This window comes from Sprattus sprattus (assembly GCF_963457725.1).
Source record: "Sprattus sprattus genome assembly, chromosome: 13".
In the NCBI taxonomy this organism is placed as follows: domain Eukaryota; kingdom Metazoa; phylum Chordata; class Actinopteri; order Clupeiformes; family Clupeidae; genus Sprattus; species Sprattus sprattus.
Window position 1 is genome coordinate 16,586,753 of NC_137911.1, and position 25,527 is coordinate 16,612,279.

General features: G+C 42.0%; 1 protein-coding gene across 1 annotated transcript; it reads right to left on the reverse strand.

Annotated features, from left to right (window-relative positions):
- Positions 1 to 11,021: 11,021 nt before the first annotated feature.
- Positions 11,022 to 25,485, reverse strand: gabra2a (gamma-aminobutyric acid type A receptor subunit alpha2a; the record flags this gene model as incomplete). Its single annotated transcript, XM_080849571.1, has 9 exons — positions 11,022 to 11,318; positions 13,514 to 13,716; positions 14,237 to 14,389; positions 16,318 to 16,461; positions 17,164 to 17,246; positions 18,294 to 18,514; positions 22,956 to 23,023; positions 24,106 to 24,218; positions 25,415 to 25,485. 9 exons carry the CDS (start codon positions 25,483 to 25,485, stop codon positions 11,022 to 11,024), a joined length of 1,353 nt encoding a protein of 450 aa, XP_080705697.1.
- Positions 25,486 to 25,527: the final 42 nt, after the last annotated feature.

Genomic DNA, 25,527 nt, shown 5'->3' on the forward strand with positions numbered 1-25,527 from the left:
ATCAATCAATCAGATATTCTACGACAATTCAAAACCAACGAGTATCCCAAATCCAATCTCTATCCAACGACCAACGATAACCGGCTGATCAGGGCTTTTGTAGCCCAGCCAATCAGCGATTCACCTGTCCACAATCACCTGCTGTAGAGACATAAAGAACAGGCATGCAGATATCACAGGGCGGGGCCTAGTCACACTGTATACTACGTCCGGATGTGCCTATTCTGTTTGCTTTATTTCCATAAACCTTAGGCCACAAAAAAATGGAAATTTAAATTGCTAGTTTGATTGGACCCACCAGGAACCCGACCACCCTGTCACTCTGGGCCCATTGTTAGGCAGCCCTCATACGGGCAGTACCTGCAGGACTGGGCTCTATGGTGATTGAGCATCTTCAGCTCACAGCCAGCCCGAATCAAGGCACAATCAGGGATACATGTGCTAATTAGTCAAGCAACTGTAACCATGTGAGACTCACAATGCCTCCAGCATTGAGTTAAACACATATGTAAATCCCAGAGCGTCACAGACCTGCACAGAAATGCTGTGTGGTGAATGCTGATTATAGTCACTGCACAGTTCCTCATGGTGCAAGTCTCCTCGTAGTGATTCAGGTGAAATTACACAGGACTCTAATCAATATGATGGCAGATAATGCTGCCATGCAAGAAATGAGAAGAGCTGTTTGAGTGTTTGCTGTTTTAACCACTCTTGATGTGACATTCCTGACACGGACATACAAGTCTTTCACAGGTTTGAACCGAAAAGGGATCTCATCCTCTTCCAGCTTTTGGGGAAAAGACAATTTAATGGCTGTGTTACTGACAATTCTAATATTAAATTATTCAGAGATTTAGAGGGTTTGCATTGATAGCACAACTCAGATTTGTCCAATGATTCTATAGATATGTAAGTATAATGTAAGTACCATTCACCTCCATAACTTTTATGATGATACACTTTAAACAGTATCGCGAACTAACACAAACACACACACACAAACACACACACACACAGATTTCCTTACTTTAACCTAATTAAAGTTTGTTGTACATATTAAGTCAACTGAACTTAATTTGGGGGAAATTTACAACATGAATCTTTTCAATTCAACCAGCAGAAATATGCAAGACATGGAGGGAAATATGATGAGAGAGAGACAGGGAGAGTAAGAGAGAGGGAATGATATAGAATAAGACAGACAGAGAGAGAAAGTAAAAGTAAAAGACAGTGAAAAAAACCTGTGACACAGACTGGTGGACCAAGATAAAGGAAAAAAGTCAGATAAAAAAAAAACGAGAGAGACAGACAGAGAGGGGGGTGTTCAAACACTAATACCTGTACTGCCATGATAAATGTCATACAATAATTGCGCTCCACTCTATCATGGCAACAATTCATTACAGCGCGAGTGTCATCTGGGGGGAGAGGGGTGTCTGTCAGCTTCAAGAGAAAGCAAACTTGCCCTCCAGCCAGCCTAAGAGCTTCCACTAGGGACCCAGTCTTCAGGGCAGTTACCACAGAAATTGAGTGTTTCTGAAAAAAAAGGGCTACATGAAGACAACATGTCCTCCCCTGACATCCTCCGTGAGACAGCTCTGCACAAATCAAAACACAAGCCATGGCCTCAGAGGATGGCAGAAGTTTCAGCTTCCCCCCCCCCCCCCCCCCCCCCCCCCCCCCCCACCTCCCAGAAGAAAAAAATTGAGTTTGTTATGAGGAAAATCCAAGGGAGGAAGAAAGTTATTTGTGAAGTCGGGGGAGACAAAGCACAGTGTTGGTTGGAGATGAAAGGCTGTCATGTTAATATTCTGGTAGATGGGATGGCATTAGTATGCAGGTACGCGGAATGGCGGAGCCCGGGAAAATAACAAGAGCAACCCCAGTGAGATATTGCCATGGAGATGACTGACATTAGCATTCTGAGACGGTTTGAGTCTCTGTACAAAGAAGACACACATCTGACTCGTCGTTTTATTCACTCGTGTTCACGCACGTGTTCTCTCACGACTTACATAGACAAAAACACACACAAACACAAACTCAGACAAATACACAGACACACAGGTAAACAGTCATACATATGCACAGAACAAACCACACATACACACACAAACACAAAGGCACATATATACACAGAGCAACACACACACATACACACACATTACTGTAATACAGAGACCGTTTACCCCCATTACCACATATGCCACACACAACACATTTCAGCAGAGAGGAGTTGATGCATGTCCAATCTCAAGACCCACATGAGAATTGCACGGACAAACTCAACTGCACTTATATGATCACACCCACCGTAAGCACAGACCACCACACTCACATATACTATAACAGTCATTACCACATCTTTCAAGGCATGTTGGAGCACAAATTGGCTATCACACACACTGACACACTCAACACACACTGATTACACTCCCGAACCCTGTCATACAGTTTTACCATCAAAACCTTGATCATGCATCCTCTGTTGCTAGGCAACAGTATAAACACCTTGTTCATGCATGGGCTGCTGTGATCAGGGAAAGAAACCCTTTCCTTCCCCTTTTTTTCTTATCTGCAATTTTCTTTTGTTTTCCCTGTCATTTTTTATATTTATATATTTCTGTACATTCAGAAAAGATGATGAGATCTGTATTGGTTTCCCGTGTGTATTTGTAAAGCAAAAAGCAGGTCACGTCACGTTTGCTTTTTCTCCCAACCAGAGTCTCTCCTGTGGATCCAATCAATAAAATTCAATTTAACTTACTTTATTGGCATGGCAAAGTGGCTCTTGCATTCACAAAGTGGAGATAAGGAAAATAGAGGCTATTGACATGAGGATATTCTCTCTCTCTCTCTCTCTCTCTCTCTTTATCATCCTTTTTTGCTTTCTCTGTCCCCCGCTCTTTGTGTTTCTGTTTTGTGTGTGCGTGCATGTGTGTGTGTGTGTGTGTGTGTGTGTGTGTGTATATGGTTAGGCCATTATCATAAACCTCTTCCTCTCCTAAAATAACCCTCTGTCAAGAGTGCAAGAGAAATGTCCCATAGATACATACAAATACACAAACAGGCGACATTTAGAACTTATTATTATAATCATCCCTGACAAATATGAAATAGAAAGCAGCAGAAAACAAGTGCAAGAAGAGAGCTGTAAACTGAGACTCTGAGAGATGGAAGGAATGAGTGGCACAGGAGGAAAGACAGAAGACTGAGACAGAAAGCATCAGGGAGACAGGGAGAGTGAGACAGAGAACCATCTATGTATGTCATATTTTGGAAAAACACAACTAAGTCTGTCAAAAACTATTATGTTTCTGAGGCAGTAATATAACCAACGTTTGTATGAGTTACATGACTGTACACACCTTTTCTCTCAACACAGGAAGGACGAAGAGAAGAAGGAGGTGAGAGACAGAATCAGATCAAGGGACAAACAAATCAAAAGAAAGAAAGATAGAAAAAAGACAAATAAAGGGTGGCAGGATATAGACTGTGCAACGGCTGGCTTCAACTGCCTTGGGCATAAACTGTCCTTGATCTACATGAGGCTCGTATAGAACCTAGATGAATTCACTAATTAGCCTGACTACACTGATGTTCAAGGACAACATTACGTTAAATATTCATTTACATTTTGCTCATTTGTTTGCTAGTTTGTTTGTGTCTTTGGGTGTAATCAGGGCATTGGCAAGAATTGTCTCAAGAGAACCGGCCGACCTGTTTACAAGAGTCTGCAGAGGGGCAAGAAGCAAACAAACAACCCAAGCCCTCCTTAAAATGATGTTTTCTTCATCTTTATTGTGCAGTGTGAACACTCTATGATGAGTCAGTGTACACTTCATTTACAGTAATAACTTGCTTTGTGTGCATTTTAGCACAGTATGTGTGTATGTAAATGTGTGTTATTGTGTGTGTGTGTGTGTGTGGGGGGGGGGGGGGGGGGGGGTCGCTCGGGGCAGTGATGATTCTGATTTTGTGGTCAGCTTGTAGTACTCACAGTTCCATGCATTCACACAAACACACCCACATTCACACACACACACACCATAAACGCACACCCAAAGCTCATTAAGAAGATTTGAGCCTCTTAAGGAAACCTTAGTCTTTTGCCCCAGTGATTTTTATATTGGGCATAGTAAATGTGGCAAGGGTTTGAGAAGTCACATTTGCACTAATACACAAACACAGACACACTCAGGCACACACAGACACACACAGACACACACACACACACACACACTATCACACAATGTTCCTTCACATTCAATAGAATCGAGGTGAAAGCAACCCTGCTGACATTCTCCTGGTCTCTGCTTAAGGCAGACTCCTCTCTTAATTCCACGTGACAAGAGATCAGCCTGCTGGCCGCAAGTCTGGCCTCTCCACTCCACCTTAAAACGGGGGCCATACACTGAGACCCTGTTCTGTTCCCAAGTACCCTCTGGCCAAAGGTGTGTGTTTGTGTGTGTCTGTATTTGTGTGTGTCTGTGTTTGCCATGTGTGTGTGTGTTTGCTGCTTGTATTACATATCTTCTGAAGCTTTCTGGAGCTCTTGTGCTTTTTCTGTTCGGCTTATAAAAACAAACCACATTGAATGACACACACAAACACACACACACACACACACACACACACACCTCTAATATATTAGGCGAAGTTGTAGAAGAAAAACAACTGCAGCCCCCTCCCGCCACCCAAAAAAGTCCATATCTGTATTCACTGACCACCTGCTGCTGTTGGCCAGCACTGTGGGCCAGCGTACGCCATCAGCAAGACCCATTGGAGCTTTATCTCCCCTCCACACACAAAGACATACAGCAGCATCCACTTCTCCCAGTGGCCTGTGGCCAAAGTTTTGGAAGAGCTTTTTTTGCAAATCCCAAAATAAAAACACATTTCATTTCTTTTTTCTTTTTTTCCCCTGTTTTTTAATCTGCGAGGGAGCTGACTCCATCCCCTTCATTCTCTCGTTCGTTCACTGTGATCACCAATTCTTGGGGTCAGCGGGTCTGAGGGCCCTTCAGAGCACTTTTCAGATGGAGATGAGAGAAGAGAGCAAAGAAACGAGGGAAGGGGGATGGGAGATAGAGGGATGAGGGTGGTGGGAGAGAGAGAAAGAGATAAGAAGAGGAGGATCGGCGAGGGGATTAGGATGACCAGAGAAAAGGCATTGCGCTAAGACATGGGAAACTGCACACATATGCATATACAGACACACAAATACACACACACAGAAATACACACATGCACACACACACACACACACACACACACACACACACACACACACACACACACACACACACACACACACACACACACACACACACACACAAGCACTCCCAAAAGACACACACACAACTGCAAACAGAGATCCAAACTCCACAAAATATCAGGGATGAAAGAAGACAAGAACACAATGCTGGCTTCCATAGAACACTGCATTCTGGTGTCAAATGTGGCCAGAATGAGAGAATAGATAGAGACAGAGAGAGAGAGAGAGAGAGAGAGAGAGAGAGAGAGAGAGAGAGAGAGGGCAATTGAAATAGGCTCTAGATTGAGTTTTAAGGCTAATTTACAATTTTGACATTAAGTGCTCTCTGTGTGTGTGTGTGTGTGTGTGTGTGAATGTGTGTTTAGTGCATCACAACGCTGCAGGCTGCACACCACCTCTTCTCTACCTCAGAGATTAAAAACCTCTCTATCTTACAATAACAACCGTACACCCTGGACCAGTTACTATATTATGACTATTCATTATAATATCACCAGCAAATGGATGATGCATAACAGACTGAGGTGCTTATGTTGTCCTAACCTGGACAACATCTGTCAGAGGACAAGCATTTGAATACTGACTTACTGGCTTAATGAACCAGTACCCATAAGACCGTCAGTATATTTAATGGAAGCACTTTGGACATTATGGGTCATTTTAACAGCACCACTATACCATGCCTGGTGCCATGGCTGTATGCTAGACCACTTCACAGAAATGTAGACATGTGTGTTCATAATTGGACTTCAGTGAGGCTCTTGCCAATTTACTATCAGGACATGAAATTAGGTCCAATTGTTTAGAGAGCAGAGAGACAATTTGTGTTTAAATAAATATGCGTTCATGACAGTTGAGTTTATGGTGTGTGTGTGGTGTGTGTAAAATAAAAAGCAAGAGTGCACAAATGCATCATAAAATGTTTATTTGTCAACATTTGTCATCCCCCCAGGCCTCCATTGTTTCTGGGCAGGACGTACAGACTGAGCGAGAAAGACAAATGAGAGGAGACAAAAATGCGTCAGAATAAAAGCCCCAGCACAAAAGAGTAAATGTACTAGGACACTCTCACAAAACACTCTCACAAATCACAACCTGCATTTAACCGCATCTTACCTGAGTTTCCTATTTAATGCAATCATGAAGATACATCCGTGGTTATGGTCCAAAAAACACATTACAAGTGTTTGCTTAGGCAGATATTTATAATATAATTTCATGATTGTAAATTCCTGACAAATATCTAGCACAGGTTGGGGCTCAATTTGGGGGACACTTCTAAGAAACCAATATCAAACCCCTGGTTGTTGCGATTCTTAAACTTTAAGACATGTTTTTTTTCTTACACACAACAGCAACAGAGGGACGACAGAGATTCATTCTTTTAAGATATTCCCTGTGATACTTTGAAACACACCTTTTGTGTCTATTAGCGTTTATTTGCTACATTGGCATTGAGTGACTTTGTACACCTTCAGAATAAACACCAGAGGTTTTAGATGAATAAAAGCATTGGTTCTCTTAATAGTGTGTTTGCTTAGATGTGTGATTGTGAAGTGTCATATCTGAGGACTTAGCTGAAGCCTTTTATTCACATACAGTTCAGAATAAGTGAAACCCAGCAGAGATTTGACAGTTTTGCGAAAGCTATGTCAAAACATTTACACACAAAAACAAGATGTGCTGTGTAAAAGCCCGGTTAAGCCGTGTTATCTGTGAAACAGGGGTGTGTTGTGGGTGTTCAGGAACCTTTCTGTCAAAGCAGCCAGCCAAGGCACTGAAACAGTGCCCTGAGGATTTTACGGCTAATCAGTTCCTTTCATAATTAAGTCCTGAGGTTCAAAGGAAACCCACACAGACATGTATTCACATGTTCTAACAGACACAGACACACACACACACACACACACACACACACACACACACACACACACACTCACTTACAAACAGACACACACATACACACCACACACACACACACACACACACACACACACACACACACACACACACACACACACACACACACACACACACACACACACACACACACACACACACACCACACACACACACACACACACACACACACACACACACACACACAAACACACACAAGCCCTCCAGGAACGGGATAATACAACAATAAACGGCAAGGCCATCAACTACTCGCTGGTCCCTCAAAGATTGGCCCCTGCTTATGCAGCAGGTAAGGTGTTTTCCTCTGTCTAAATTACCTTTTCTGCGTGACTTTTATCTCCCCTCTACCAGGAAAGAAACTACATTAGCATCAGTCAGTCAAAGGGCCAGAGGGCAGGTCTCTCTGTTTAAGAGTGTGGTCACACACGAAGGCAAAAACATTCAGGTTCAGAAGCTACAAGTTTGCTGCCATGTAACACCCCACATATGTCCTGAGGTAACTCATTTCATTTAGAGGCTGATTTTTTTTTTGTGCCCTTTTGATTAAACTGCTAAAAATAAAAATCTTTAAGTCCCCCCCCCCCCCTTGAATCTGAATCTGGATGGTGCACCTCTCCCGATAAAGTTTCAGGAACAGAACAGGGACCATCTAGTGTTTCTTCGGTACCTGAACAAGAAAAGACTGTTTGCTGTGTTTAGGTTCTCAGGGACTCACAGCTTTCGGATCTAGAATCCACCACTGGGTGTGAAATGTAAAGTGTGAGAAACAGTCAGCAGCTGGACCTCAGTGAGAATATAATTACTGGAAGTGAGTCACATCACTCCTGTGGTGAGGTATTGAACCCAAGGTTGAGAGCCAAGAACACTGGCTGCTGTCGGATAAGTATTTTGGAAAAAATATGCATTTTAATGGCAAATGTTGAACCAATTTATAAGCCCATTTATTCAGTCGAAGATAGACCACAATCAACAGGTTTTGCTGTCTATAATTTGGTTTTGGTCTGTCTCGTTAGCATAACTTTCTAAAACACAGAAACTCTACTGTTCTGCTTTGAAGCAAAAAAAAAAAAACACAACTTCGCTTCGCAACCTGACCAATAATGACCTTCAGTTGAATGGGTTCTTACTCTGCACAGGGTATGCATTGGACATGGCTTTTAATAGGTCAGTTGCCATGGGTATAAGCAAATCCTGGAGATGATACACCACATTTTTGTTTATTTGGCTAACACCATGCTGGTTTACACTGGCACAGAAAGCTTTGTGGATGGGTTAACTATAGCTTCTTTAGGGCACATCCTCTGGATCCCCTACTCTGTAGTACACAGATGTGCCCTCCACTGTGGTCCTCATTGTGCCCTCAACTGGTGACATATGGTCGGCTTTGTTGGACTGGATTATTAGCCTGCCAGTTTAATGGCATGTGGTGGCAGAAAGTCCCTGATTAGTTTTCTGACTCGCTCTCTTATGCTCTCTCTCCAGGGAGGTGGTGGACTGCATATAAAAGACAGAAGGTTGATGAGTGCAGCTCACGCTCTCCCTCTCTTTTTCTCTCTCTCTTTCCATCTCATTCTCTTTCAGTCTTTCACTTCAGATATGCTGAGTATATCTCACTTGCTATTACTGTCCTTCACAGTCACCAATGCTATATCTCAGTGTTAGTTAAACTGCAGAGTCTCTATTTCCCTCCAGTCAAGCCTCCATCTCATCTGCAACAATTTGTCTTTTTTAAATGCAATCTGTGTTACCATCAATCAATCAACGTATGACTTTTTTATCTGCGCGACTGTGCATTCTTACTGAATGCCGTTTGCTCATCACGCATTACTCATTTCTCGCTCGCACTTTCTCACTCTAACAAGTTCAACCAGCACAATTCATAACATCCCTCCACCTTAAAGCCCAACTCACCCCTCCTCCATCTCCATCTTGCTCTCTCTTTCTATTCCTCAATCCTTCACTCAATAAAGGCAACTGCTTCCTTTACTTCCAATCTACACAAATCAGAGCAGGAACATCAGAAAAGGGAATTGTGGGCTCAAGAAAAAGTCATGGCGATCGACAGACTAGGGCTGTGGTATGGTAACTGCCCGTGTTTTTCTGATGTAGAAGGGGGTGCTTTATCAAACCTCTTGGAAAATACTTTACATACTGTAGACTTGTATTTATCAGACAGTGATGAAGCGGTTGGTATACACACTCTCTTTCTCTCTCTCTCTCTCTCTCTTTCTCTCTCTCTTTCTCACACACACACACACACACACACACCTACCCACACACACACAGACACATACACGCACACACACACACACATGCACAAACACACACACACACACACACACATGCACAGACACACATGCACACACGCACACACACACACTCCGAAGACACAAACATCAAGTGTTCGTCAACCTCAAACGTAGTTCATATAAAATGTTCAGAATGGATGAATGTTCAGACGTGAAGTACAGTATGTCCACAAAACAACATGACACAATTACATTTTTTTTCAAATGCAAAGACCTCCTTACAGTGTTCTCTCTGTTGTGGGTCTGTTTTCAGTATGAGCAGGTCAGGGCAGTGACTTAACCTCATCACCGGTGAATTATATTTCCACCAGCCGAGCGCCACAGACGCATCTGGCTCTTCACTTAACACATCTGTTACTTTCTGTTTATAATGTCACAGGACACACGTCATGGTGAAGCAAAGCTGTCCGCAGCAGTCGAATCTCTAAAAGCCAGAAAATGGCTTTCTAGGTTGGTAACCGAACTCTGTAAACACTTCAACAACAGCTGCTCATTGACCGGCTGTACTGAGACACTTTTGTTTGTGCCACACTGCTCAATAAAACACAAATCACAGAAAATAGAAAGTGGACAAGCCGACACTAAATAGCACATTCACAAGATACCGACAGTACAAATGTAGGACAAAAAAGTTTTTTTTTTTAATATTAAAGCTGCTAAAAATGCTACATCGCTACATGTAAAAACAGTGCTGTACGACCGTGCTGTCAAAGTTAAAGAAAGTGGTGAAGGGCTCCCCCTGGGACAGTGCTGGAATTAGTGGCTGAGTGCTTTAAAGTTGCCCTTGACAAAAGAACAACGTTATATTTAGTGCCCGTAATTAAGGTGTCAACACACAAGCTCAGAGAAGAAAACTGGGGGTGTAAAAGCATTAATTAGTGGACAGAAAAGAGAAGGTATCCTTTCAGATACTTTCAAAGCATGTGTGTGTATGTCTCTTGGAGTGCATGTGTGTGTACTGTATGGACCCTAATTGCATTGATGGGCAACGACCAAAGCAACGGGCAATGAGCAAAGTCTGCTGCCCATGATCTAAACCCATAGTGTTATGTGTGGGAGCATTGCACTGACCCGCCCATGTTTGCAGTTTCTCACCATTAGTTCATGTGCAGCAGACTCGTTGCTCATTGCTTTGCTCGTTGCCAATTGCCCAATAAATAAAATTTGTGTATTTATGCAGATCAACTGGTTTGATGTAGTTAAAGAAAAGAAAAACGGTAATGTAAAATTACTAAAAAGAAAATATAAAAATAAATCCATATTCCTCCAAATCAAAAGTTTATGAATAAATATTATATAAACATATTAAAAAAACTTGTTCAAATCAGGTCAGCTGTTCCTCATTGTAAGTGTATCCAAAAAAGGAAATATCTGTCTGTGTCTTTGTGTGTGTGTGTGTGTGGGGTCTGTGTGTGTGTGTGTGTGTGTGTGTGTGTGTGTGTGTGTGTGTGTGTGTGTGTGTGTGTGTGTGTGTGTGTGTGTGTGTGTGTTTGTGTGGGAGAGAGAGGGTTATTTTATATGGAGGGCACCAGGTCTCTTATAACAGGTTCTCTGTTCAGGTAGGTTGCCCAGTACACCATGTTGAAGAGACTGAAGAGCACAGGAAAGATTATGCGTGACATGCGGTCAATTTTGCTCACGCTGTTAAACGTTTTCTTGCTCTCCACCTTGACCTCCGTCCGAGCCTTCCCAGGCTCCAGGGTGGCACTCTTGGAGACCGTTGGCAGTGTGGAGTCTTTTCCAGTGGGGGAATAGTTTGCCACGGCTACCGCATAGGCATTGTTTTTTTTCATGACTGATGCCTCCTTTTTCTGTGGGCGGAAAAGAAATGACAAAATCAATGAACAAAGTTTATATACTGAGCCATACTCCCTTTGGGTATAGCTAAAGATAGCTATAGTGAAAATATAAGTCTGTTTAAGCCCCAAGTTTCTAACAACTTTCTCAACCGATAGGTCTGCAGTCTACTGTCGTCTAAATGGTAGGTGAGTAGGTGTATATAAGACTGTAAGCTTTTTGTAGTGTGTAAATTATAACCTGTGGCAAATTATAATGCTGCATCTACTGTGAAATCTACATTCACTAGTCATGCAAATTCATGGTCAGTGTTTATGCTCTGTGCCTGAATCTAGTTTTCAGGGGTAGCCATCTCAAATACCATCTCACAATGAGGACAGGATATAAGTGTGTCAGTATGGGGAATGTCCTTGTCCATATCATCCTCGGCTCACTGAGAGACTTCAGAGAGTCTTATTTTGATGTTGAGTGCCTCTTTGAAGATGTTTTTTCTAAAAGTGTGCAATTCAAATCCAGCAAAACCTGCTATCTCCAAATGCCAAGAAAATACATTTTTGTACTACTCTTTCATTGGGCCATACCAAGGGCAGAGAAAAGGGGAAAGGCTAACTCTGAATAATCCTTCAAAACAAATGTCAAGCAAGCAAGTTGTCCCACACTGAAATTGCATTACTTTGACATGACAATAAAGCATGAAGGAGACAAATTATTAAAGCTGCAATCCATACAAATACAACAAAGTGCACTTCTAAACACCCAAACACATATAACAAGTCCAACTGGCTTTTAAAGACCGGTAATCTCACAGATCTGGGAATCTAATCTAATCTATCTGGGAATCTAATCTAGACATTCAATATCTTTCTTGCATGGAAAAACCTATAATAAACCTGAACATGCTCTGTGTGTGTTCTGTAATGACACTATAGGTAAGCCTTTATAGGTCTTATGCAAAAATCATCAACTGATAATTACGAGATCCAATTACTTATGAGCTGTCTACATGTCATACTAGTAACTTAATATATACAGGCTTTTAAAATGATTATGAACTTTGTCCGTTGAACTGCTGTTCAATATTCCACTGATAGAAATCACATTATCAGTCTACTAAATATTTTCAACAATTTGCCTTCTATGATATCATTTTTAAAGGCTGTTAAAATACTACATAACATAATGGAAGAAATGAGAGTGAAGATGCTAATTTCACCTGGAGTGAAATTCACATTATGAAAATGAGTAATGTAAGACAGTTCTAGTGTGTACTCACATGCACAGTACTGACAGAGTACTACGGCAAATGCTACTCTTAATAGGAACTGATGTGACATTACCTAGAGTGCAGGCAGAAGTGTTAGCACTGCTCTGCGTGCAGTGCCTATTGCCAGACACACTTTGGTAGAATATTAATAATTCAACCTCAGATATTTATTTCGTCCTTCATCAGTGACTCGGAGATGTGGATTCAAAAAGACGTTTCTGAATATTCTGATGGGTTTATATTTGAAATCTGACAATTTTTCTTTTTTTCTTTTTGCGAGGGGATGAGGAAGTAACAAAGAAGATGGGGTGAGATGAGTTGGTGAGATGGGAGGATTTGCAGAATGGAAGAATGGAGAGGGTGAGACCAGGGTAATGAGAACGTGTAGGAGTATGATCTCCAGCTTTTGTGTATTATTTCATTCCATGGTTCCTGTATTCCTTCCTTGTTTTTTTACACACCACCATCCCCCCTTCTCTGCCTCTTCTCTCTCTGCCTTTATTCACACTCTTGTAACCTCACTCTCTCCCTCTTATACATGCCTACCCCTTCTCTCTCTCTCTTACCCTCCCTCTCTCTCTCTCTGACTCTCTCGCTTTCTTGGTCCCTTTCTTCTCTCTCGTCTTGCTTCTCTTATCTTTGCTCTTTCATCTTTCGGTCATTTGATAAGAGGCTCTCTGTGATTGAGCTGTGTATTTGCATGGGTGTGTGCATATGCGTGGTTGTGAGTGTGTGTGTGAGTGTGTGTGTGTGTGTGTGTGTGTGTGTGTGCATGTGCATATGCGTGGTTGTGAGTGTGTGTGTGTGTGTGTGTGTGTGTGTGTGTGTGTGTGTGTGTGTGTGTGTGTGAGAGAGTAAGTGTCCATGCACTGGTGTTGCTGAATGTTTGTATTTTTGTCAATAGTTCACCAGAAGGTCAATTCAGTCCCCCGCATCCATGGTTACCTTCTCGCTGACAACACTTTTGCCATCCCAGGCCCATCCACGTTTGGTAAAGTAGTTGACGGTGGCGAACTCGATGAGAGCCGAGAACACAAAGGCATAGCACACAGCGATGAACCAGTCCATGGCTGTTGCGTAGGCAACCTTTGGCAGAGAGTTACGAGCACTGATACTCAGGGTTGTCATGGTGAGGACCGTTGTCACCCCTGCATGAACAATGAATAAAGCCTGATTCAATGGATAAACGTAGCAGTTAATTAGTCAGTGTAATTAAAATATATTAACACACCTTATGTGGTCATCTTGTATCTCCAGCCATACTCAACGGTATTATTGTGCTTTCAAAAGCAGCAACATTTACATGCACATACTGACATTTCAAGCACTCACAGATCAAGACCAATGGAGAAAACATGTGTGCAAAGCCACTAATAACACGTTCCAGTGTGTGTGTGTGTGTGTGTGTGTGTGTGTGTGTGTGTGTGCAATTGCTACTCTTAGAATGATGTCTGTCTCCTGCTGTGTGAAGGAGGCCCTTCAGTTATAGGAGTCATAGTAGCACATCATCAAAGAGAAACATAAATACACACACACAAACACACACACACACACAGTCTATTATAAATACAAACACATTCACACACACACACATTGCCTCATCTACTCTTCAATACCTTCACAGGCACACAAATGCACACACAGTTAAAGCAGCTAAAGAGTGCTGACCGAAAACGGTTCTTGCAGGAACAGATTCCCGATTGAGCCAGAAGGACACTTGGGAAAGGATGACTGTCATGATGCAGGGCAGGTATGTCTGAATCACAAAATAACCAATCTTCCTTTTCAGGTGGAAATGGGCCATCATCACAGTGTACTCCCCTAGAACAGAGAGCAGATACAGAGACAGAGAGAGAAGAAAAGGAACGCAGACAAAGGAAAAAGAAGAGAAATCCTTACTGAGAAAGCTGTCTAAGAGCATGGCATCCTGCTGGTAAGCATTACAATAGCCTTGATTGGGCTGGGTGAGATGTCAAGCTTTTCAGTGAATTCCAGCAACTTCATTAATCTGCTTTTGGCTGTGACTTAGGCTTCTTTTATATCTGGCTTCGACTCATTATCTATATCAGAATATCATGTTTGGATAGAGAAATGCAGAAGATGGTGCAAGATGTAAATCCACACAGCACACACTGTGATCAGAATGAGGCTGGATCAGACAGACCAACGACCAATTTTACTATGGTCATACTAACTCAAATTTCGGTATGAGCTAGAAAGGCTGTTGGTATGAACTAGAAATGCTAGAAAGTCTTTTTTATGGTCTCGATTTCCAAAAAGAGGTTTCTTATTGTCCTATGACTGTCATATAACTGACACCCTTAAAATGACAGCAATACTGGTAACCATGGCAGTTTCTTGTGATGTTGCTGTGTCTGGTTCACCAGGTAGAGCAAAGTGCAAGAGCACCAAGATCATGGGTTCAATACCCAGGGAGCACTTATACTGATTAAAGTTTATCTGTACTGTTCTGTTAGTCACATTGGATAAAAGCATCTGCTGAATGAATAAATCAATCAACCTTTGAACTTCACCCTCATATGAATATGGTTGAGATAAAATTTCAAACTCAGTGCATTCAAACCAAATCCTCACATGATTGTCCATGATTCTCTTTAAACACATGTTCCATTGCTGACTACATTTCTTTCTAAAGATATCTAGAAAGCTACAGTCATTATATGTAATGCAATGCAGTGGTTTTCCGTAATATAGATTTGAGATGTTTTAAACAATGGATGTCTGCATGAGGAGCCCATTAGGATGATTGACAGCTGTGACTCACCCCCTCTTCCACATTCTCAAAGATTTAAGCTGACCTGACCTGACCAACTTCACCCCTATACTCCTCCTCCCTCACTATGGCTTTTAGCTTCCATTGTCCCTCACCAATAGGGGCTGTTCCTGTTCCTGGACATGACACAAGCATTTCAGGACCATGGCCAGTTGCTACCAAAACAAGCATGGTATTATATTGCAGAATCAGTCATCCAGATAATCAAACTAGTGAATTCTCAAATTAGGTCAGAAGGACTGCATTTCTATGACAAATTCCATTGCTGCTGATTTTGAAAAGTTCAGGTTGTCCATATTCACGTTAGCATTAATTATGGTCTGGGAGCATTATATCTCTTTCAAGTTGGACCAGTTGGTGCTTAATTCATGAACATTGATCCAAAACAATTGCATCAGCCCTTAGCTCATACAGCCAGTAGCACTGAGCTCATAGTTGCAAGGCTACAAAGCAAGAGTTACTAAATCAAACTTACTGAACCCAGAAGGCAGATTCACCATAACCTTCTTTTACTCATCCCTACTGGCATCTCTTCTCTATGAAGGTCAAGGCCACTCATTCAACAAATGACTGGAGGCAGTGTCAGGCTAGTTTTCTGTCCTTCACCAAAATGTACTTTCCACCAGTTGCAAGGGAATCGTATGGTGTGATAGAGAGATGGAGAAGTTTTATTAAGACATGATTAACCTCAAGTTCACTCAATTTTCAGGATGCCGCATGCTCATAATTTTGTACGAGTTGGTGATAGGAACTGCCAATAACACCAATCTCATAAATTATGACAAATAAGTGTGTGTGTGTGTGTGTGTGTGTGTGTGTGTGTGTGTGTGTGTGTGTGTGCGTGTGTGTGTGTGTGTGTGTGTGTGTGTGTGTGTGTGTGTGTGTGTGTATGTATGTAAGTGTGGGCCTGCATGTGTGTGTGTGTGTGTGTGTCTGTGAGCATGTAATTACTCACCAGTGCTGGATTTGATGGTCTCATTGTTGACAGTTTGGCCCATAAGGTCGTACTGATTGAGTCTGGACCCATCGTCTGCCACCTGCACAGAATCCGAGGCGTTTCGTGTCCAAATATAGGTAACCTCCGAGGTAGTGTATGCATCTGCAACCAGACAGAGAGTCAGACAGCTGTCAGTCTATGGAGATGGCAGAGCTGTGGCCCAATAAGGAATTTGAGATTAGAAATCATTATGGTCCAGGTGGGACTGGCTAACCACTGACAGAGACACTATAGGAAAATATATAACTGTGTTGTATCGCTTGTGGTTTGTGTTCTTTGAGAACGGCATAGAAAGAAAACCAGGATGTCTATAGAACATACATGTTCTGAAACAACTGAACACATATGGCACAGAATCATGCAGATGAAAGATGATGAGTATATTTATTTCAAACCCAGATATAAATCTAAAACTAGTTTTGTTTCCCTGTTAGCCCTATTCACCGGCCCAGATAGTGTTCTGACACCTAGCTGGCAACCACTTAAACGGCTCTACTCTAATCATTGAATGTTAAGAACAGCAAGTAGTTGTACTCTAATTTATAAAACAGATTCAATTAATAATTTATCCCAAGATACTGTTAACATATGATGATTGTTCGGATGTGATAAAATATTGTAGGACGACAGTATTTATTTAACAAACAAAGTTAAATCAAATTCCCCTAAGGATGTTCCAGTTAGTGGAAAGGCTAATAAATGAAGACTTCTGGGATTGCTGCTACATATCTATTATTGAGAGTCGGAGGGCTCAGTGGATGTGAGAAACAGCCAGCAAAATGTTTGGTTCACGTTCAAACTCACAGCTGCCAAACTTCAGAGGACAGGAGTGGGAGTCCATGGGGAAATCCTCCAGATGCATCGGGCACTCAGCCTGGACTGTAAGTCTAAAACATATACATACACATATATCCACCAACAAAGAGATACACACACACACACATATACACAGAGAGGGGGGAGACATGAACAAGCAAGTGGGAAAAAACATACACCAACAAGTTATTGCAGAGGATACTTCGCAGCTTCTCTATATCACAGAAAACAGGAGCCCAGGTTTTTTTCATTCCTACATGATATGGAAATACATTTGTTATAACAGGGAGAAAGGTTTGTACATGGAATTTAACAGATAAACTAGTACAGTTGTTTAGGATATTTTAATTGTGGTGGGGGGTTATTGATGACACAATCTGTTATTAGTACTTTTTGTACGACAAACCAAAACCTTTACAAAGCTTAAAAATGAGCCAAGACTCATCTTCAAATTGCGAAAAAACAACTCCAATGGGAACTTAATATCTTTCTTGTTTTAAAGTGACACATTCCATGACTCATCTCGATCCCATGTCCATTTTAGCCCGTGTTGTAGCCGATAACAGAGGACAAAGTTTTGTTGCGTGGTGTGGGAGCCCAAATTTGTTAGAAAGAACGTTTGCCAATTTATTATGAATCCACTACGACAGCTGCCAAGGGGGTACTTATAACTGTCACATCGATAAACCAGGGTTGGTGCTGTGGCAGTGGGGGAACATCATTTGGTATTTGATACTGACAAAATGTGGACACCATTTTTTTCCATTATATTTTTGCAAAGACCAAATGTGGTGACATGTTTAAAGAGGGTTTTCTGTTTGAAAGACCCTGCAGACACAGACACACACTCCCACATGTGCAAATACACACACACACACGCACACACTCACACATGTGCAAATACACAGGCACAAGCACACACAAACACATAAATGCACAAAAACCCACACACAAATTCTCTCAAATACACAGATGTACACACACACACACACACACACACACACACACACACACACACACACACACACACACACACACACACACACACACACACACACACACACACACACACACACACACACACACACACAGAGAGATACACACACATACTCTCTCACCTCATTGTGTAGAGCAGGGTTCCGTTTTCCATGATGCGCAGAAGCTTGTTGGGCATGGTCATGTTGTGGGCCACCGATTTCTTGCCGTTGTGGAAGAAAGTGTCGGGGGTCCAGATCTTGCTGGCCATGAGGTTGTTCAATCGAAGGATGTTCATGGGACCACGAAACTTCAGCCGATCATCCCACCAGCTTTGCCTGAAGAACACGTCTATCGTATACTCCTACCAACCAGACATGACACCAGAGGCCAACCGTTTATATACACAGCAATGCCATAGTATACAGTAATGTCTGATATTGCCTACAAGTTTTCAAGTAAATAGAGACATTTTAATGTTCTTGAGTTCATGTGTAACAGTTAAGCATTACAGTTTTTCCAAATTGCGAAAACACACATTTTCTGAAACAATTCACCCTTTTCTAAAAACTATACACGCGATGTTAAAGTGACACGCACATAAATAGAACCATCTAACTACAAAATCAAATATAATTTTCAAAATTGCAAATGTGACACTGATGATTAGATGTGCATAAATCTCGTTTGTTTCGTCTTTAGCAAGCAAACACGTGCTGATTGCCAGATCTATGTGAAAAGATTAACAAATCCAGCAATTTTACAATAAGAGAAAAATACAACGTAGTATAAATATATATTAAGTGAAAATACTCAGCATCATTCTCAATACTGCAACTACTCTCTGGTCTGCATCAGCATCAAAAGATGTAACTCACCTCTGCACAGATTCAGGAAAAACAACACGTTTGTCTTTGCTAAACACCGTATGAAATATGTTGTAGTGTGCGTAATCTTTATAGACGTGTGAAAAAAAGATCTGGGATGGTGACTGAACCAGGTGCAAACTAAAGCAGTCTGATAGTTACAGTAAGCAGTACAGTAAACTTATCCCAAATTATAACATACTGCTCTTGTTGTCCTGGTTTTAATTCCTGCACTGTGCCATTTTTTACCATATTGGCCATATTGACTACTGAAAAGCTGTTTCTTGCTCATGAACAGAAGTAGTGTCTGTCTAGCCCCAGATGGTGTCTGCCTTTCAGTTACACCAAAACAAAACAATGACTCAGCAATTACTGATGTCACCCATGATGACTATGGAATTGCAAAGACAACAATGAGAACAAGGTTCATGTACGTCTCACTGTTACTGTGGTAACACTTATTGTCCAGCTTCATCAATGTCATGCTATGTATGAGCACATGATGAACTAGGGTAGCATGAGTTTCATCTGAAACTACAAGTCTTTGATAAGGTGGTCTTTCTCTCCCACATCCTTGTTCTCTTTATGTTTGTCCTTCTCCACCACCCCTCCAGTGTCTTTCAATTTCTACATTGTAGGAGCCATTGTTCCGACGCATATTGACGCACCAATGTCCCTTATTTATTTATTCTGCAATTGTGCGGCTTAGTGTTTCAACCATGAAAAAGGTGTGCCCTTTGAGCTTAGATAGTCTAGTATATTGTATTACTGTAAGTGCATGTGTTTGCTAAATGAGAATAAAGTTAGAATAAGTGTGAATAGTGTTTACAGTTATGAAAAAAGTGCATATCTTTTGAGAATTGAGGCCAAACCCCATTTTCTTGACGGGGTAACCGGACATAGTATGTTATCAATCAGAAAACACTCATCTTTTTTTACAACGGCAGTACTGTCGTGCTACTACAAACTGCCTGTGCAGCTGACATTTTTTTTCCTCTCATCTATTTTCAGATCACGTCTTCAATGCTTTTATTTGTAATACTCAAAACTGAGCCAACCTGCAGTTCACAACGCATGTTTTTTTCTTTTTTTTTCAAACTGTCACACACAACAAGATGTCTTATTACTGTATGCCTGGTGAGTGAAAGACTGCCTGAGAGACTCAATGGTGCCAGCTGTCTAAATATAATGCCTATATCTCCATGGGCGACGTGCTCGTTATACAGCTGGTATCTGAGCGGAAGCGACAGTTTGGCTGCCGACAACGCACCTCTCATTATTTCACCTGTGATCCACACAAAAGCAGACAAGATAAACGCTCCCGACAGTGGTAGAGTGCGTGGCTGTGGTGTTGCCAACCCACGGCATGTTATTATGTGCAGTAGTGAATGTGATTTTGTGTGTGGGTGTGTGTGTGTGTGTGTGTGTGTGTGTGTGTGTGTGTGTGTGCATTTGTGTAAGAGAAAGCGAGAGGATAACAGTGCCTGTGTGCATGCGTGCGTGTGTGTGTGTATGTGTGTGTGCATGTGTGTGCGTGCATGCCTGCAAGTGTATGTGTGTGTGTATGAGAAAGAGAGAGTGTAACAGTATGTGCATATGTATCCATATATGCACATGCATGTGTGTGTGTGCACATAAGTGTGTAGAGGTGTGTGTGTCAGACAGGTCTTCCCTCTGGCTATTGTCAGACTAACTTCACATCATCACCTATGCCACAGTCCCCCAGGGGTCTGCGCTCCCTCCAGCCATGCCAGCCTTCAGGCAGGGGTGGGTGGGTTAGAGGGGAAAGTTACCATAGAAACCTGCAGGAGCTGAAAGCACTCTAGTGCACCAAAACATAAAAATCTCACACAGAGCGAACACGCCAATAAATACACACACAAACTCAACGATGCACACGCGCACACACACACACACACACACACTCACACACACACACACACACACACACACACACACACACACACACACACACACACCCACACACACACCCACACACCCACACTCACACACACACTCACAAACAAAAACATTGACTACCAGTGCCAGACTATGGAGCCAGTTAATGGATCTAAAAAACAATGATTTCTTCCTGTTCTCAGGGATAATTACCCTTCTACACGGGCATGTAAAGACAGCAGATTTGATAATGAAGTCTTTTGTAAATAAGTGTGCCACAAAAAGAGACAAGTGTGTCTGTGTGTTTGTGGATGTGTCAGAAGAATTGGGTACATTTCCACACCACACAAGTACTGTACTCCCTTCGCCACTAGATGAATAAGATATTTTGTGGAATAAGAACAATCTAACAAAGCGTTATCAGTAGCTTTTATAAATCATTTCCCACTCTAACACATAGCAGGATAATATCAATGGCATCTCTATTAATCGACAAAGGAAAATGGTTAAGGGGTGGGGTGAAGATTCTGAATTCCCTCTATTTCCCCAGTTGAGCTGTTTCTAATTCCCAGTGCACTGTTGGGTGTCTCGTCCTGCACTGCTCCTGCACCAGTCAGAGATGGTGAGAAGCCTCTGCATGTCTCCACACGTCTCCTCTGATCCACATGGACACCAGATAGTGGCAGACCTCCACAGGGAGCCCTAATGTGTGCAGAGACCCTTGCTCTGGCCCCTGTGTTCATCCATCACTTGTTCCTATGCCACAACTGGCCAGTAGGAGTCACTGTAGTGGCAATGGGCAAACAGTCCCCGACTTTTTGCTCCCCCTCTGCATAAACCATAAACTGTGTACATGAACATGCCAAGCCACTGATAAGTTTCCATGATGGAGAACAATTTCATCTGTACAGCCATATACACCAGCCATATACACCTGGAATCCTACCATCCCTAAGGTAAAAAATAAAATAAAAATGCTGTCTTATAATAAGACATGGTACATCTCTGTCCTACCCTTGTCAGCGTCACCTTAACGAAACCAGGTGCATCTCTGAATCATTTAATGGGTGGTATGTGCCTGAACATGACTGTGACTCCTCAGTAGAACACTCTGCTAAATGATAAATCTCCTGGCATTTGTACATCTCCACTTGTGTCACAGTGTGGTCTGTAGTTTTTATACAACATGCGTGTCAGTTAAGGATTCGAAGTTGAAGAGTGGCCTCCATCTATTGCCTTAACATCAAAGTATTCTGTTCCCATGTGTCCATTTATGCATACAGCCCAAACAGCCTGACTGAGAACAATGTACACAATTACCGGCTGCTCAGACATCAATGGTTGCCATTGTGAAAGACAGACTGAACTGATTTTTAAATGATAGGGAAGTGTGATAGTACTATAGACTCAATGGGAAAAAGGGCATTTCCGTATGACTACCCTATCTTGACCTACTGTAATCCTTGGCAGTAATGTAAGGCAGTTTTTTGTTTCTGAGAAGAACAAAGGCTTCACAGAGTGTGTGTAGACCACAGTGAGACCCTCTACAGCACACTTTAAAAGACTCCACAAAGACTCTGTGCGGCACAGATGTGTGTATGCCACACGGCAGATAGACGTTGAGAAACAGAAGTGGAGCAGAAACGACAGAGAGAAATGGGGAAGAGAGTGAGGGGTCCGCGAATGGCCTGACAGTGACCAACATGGCACAGAAAGGGCATCCATTAAAGATGAGCTCCATCTCGGCCTTGCAGTGGAGCATTTTTCTTCTCTTTTATTTTTAAATATTTGAGCACAGAAGGAGTGCATATCTGAGAGTGCAAGAAATGGACTGAGAAAAGCTTTTAGGTTGCACACGCCAAGAATAGACGGCTGAGAAAGAGACGCCGTAAAAGAGAGAGAGAGAGAGAGAGAAAGAGAAAAAAGAAACAGCAAAAAAATGCTCACCACTAATATTACAGTTTTTTAGTTTTTTGGACAAAGTGTGGGTCACAAAACAGGGGTGGAATACCAAACGGTACAAAAGTTGTGACATCTCACCATATCTGTATCTGACACTGGCCCAAAACTGGTGACATAAATATCGGTCTTCACCTCCGTGACTCGGTCTATGGGAGAAAAGGAAAATCAGACATCTTGATGACACAGTGCATAGTGGAGGAGCAGCAGTGGCATAGAGGCATTGGGCTGCCTTGCTCTAAATTGGTCGTGCTGAATCACACTGAATCACTTCATCTCAGCATTAAACTTAGACGACAACGTTGCCAGGGCAACCGCTTGTCCGTGATGCCTGCATTTGGATTCATTCATCCATCTGGCTCTGAGTCAGGACTATGTGTGTGTGAGAGTGTGTTTGTGTGTGTATGTGTGTGAGTGAGAGAGAGAGACACAGAGAGAGAGAGAGAGAGAGAGAGAGAGAGAGAACTGTGTGTTGTGTTCCATGATAGCATTTATGTTCATTCTATCCTTTCCTCTCTTGGAGGAATAAGTCATAATGGTTTTGATAGGGGTTGCATATTTTATCCCTACAGGCTGCTTTATTTTATGTTTGTGCTTTTAGTTTCTGTACACTGTCATGGGCACCCAACAACATGAACTCCCTCATGCGCACACACAGACTACCAAGGAGTGTCTTGGCCTTTTTTCTTTAGGCCCTCAGAGTGCTTATGTGTCGAGAATGTGTCAGTAAACAGGTCACGGTGACAACATACTGTGCACACACACAGTAAGAGAGAAGAGAGAGAGAGAGAGAGAGAGAGAGAGAAATGGAGAGAGGGACAGTAAGAGAAATAAGGCATGTAAGATGCGACTGAACTGTCAGAGAGGATTCACCAGAACAGCCTGTCTGTGCCATGAATAAAATAGCCATTTTACCACACACGCTCTCCCTCTCTCACCACACACACACACATACACACACACACACATATATATATATGTATGTGTATGTAAACAGATTTAGTAGTTTATGTTTTGTGTTGTTGTTGAAGCGATATCATAGTTGCAAATTAAGATATCTCTGTTGATGAGTTCAGTTTTATTTCACAACAAACCATGATAAGCCCCCAACCCAAGTGGTTTGTTTGAAACAAATGCAATACAGTAACGTATTGTTAGCCCATTAGCAGTGCTGTACAGTATTTACAATTAGTAAAGAGCAAGAGAATTAGTTTGCTCAGTGGGTTCTTACCTCCCAGCCCAGGTCTCAGTCTGTTGTCATAGCCATCCAGCAGTGTGTCCAGGATACGTGTGAACAGGGTGATGTTTTGAATAGCTTCACTATCTGTCTCACTCACCACAGACCTGACGGCAAAACACAGACACACACAGACAAACATACGTATTACACATGAATGGAACTGAGTGGAACACATCACTATTATCCTCCTCACTGACTTCACACCTTCTTAGATTTATGATTTTTTGGGCATGAGAAATTCAAGGCTGTCAAATATCTGGAGGTGTTTCTCTTCACTTGCATCTCCCGTGTATTTAATGGCAGATTGTGCGGAAAAAAATGTCACATTTGTCACATATGTCACATTTCTGGCCAGTCACTGACAATATCATTGTCAATATATTTTTCAACCAGAGTTAAACTCAGCTAATGAGAGAATGCACCTTCAAAATGGTTGACGTTAATAATCTGGCTAGTTTTCTATATCAAATCCCTATCGGGATGTATTGCAGATTGGCTCCTCAAGGGCAGAGGTTTGTCTCAACAAAAGAGTTAGGAATATCAGTACACAAAACACAAGTACAAACGCTCACACTGTACACAAGCACACACACACACACACACACACACACACACACACACACACACACACACACACACACAAACACACACACACACACACACACACACACACACACACACACAAACAACTATGAATACACACAGCCCTGGACATTGTACCCATAAAGGAGGTGCTGTCTTATATGCACATGTGAAAAAAATTACAGCACATCTGTGGGTTTCTTTATAGGCATGTTATAATGTCTCAGAATGTGTTTCTATCGTAGCTTATATTGATGATCAGGAACCTTCTAGGACTTCATAGAAAACTTTCAAGAATTGCATTAAGGGCTGTAGTAGTCTGTGGTCATTCTATTAAGTCTGACAGTGTCAACATATTTCTCTATCCGTTCTGTCTACGGAGACACACACTAAACTGGAAGGAAAAGGCTCAATGTAGCTCCACATGCCGTGACAAACAGATCACAGATCCACATACAAACACAATGCAAAGTGCTGCTTGACTGAAGTCATATATCCAATGAACCTATCTGGATAGTTATCATGATGACCCTTATTATAATTACTAGTCTCTAAGTCTTTATTAAGGTGTTTTATGTCTGCAAATGAAAACTTGTTCATAATTTCAGGGTTGATATAATATACCAATCAACCATACCATGGTTAAATAAAACCAGAAGGGTGACAACGTTTTAAGTATATTTGATGTGTTCTATCAGGAGAACTGAGATTCCCCTACCTCGTCAGCCAGAGCATGAGCGTGAAGAGCCAAGCCAGAGCCCCACGCGGGAAGCACCGCCGCTCGCCCATGGCTGAGGCGCGTCTTCACCATTAGGACAAAAAGAATAAAGA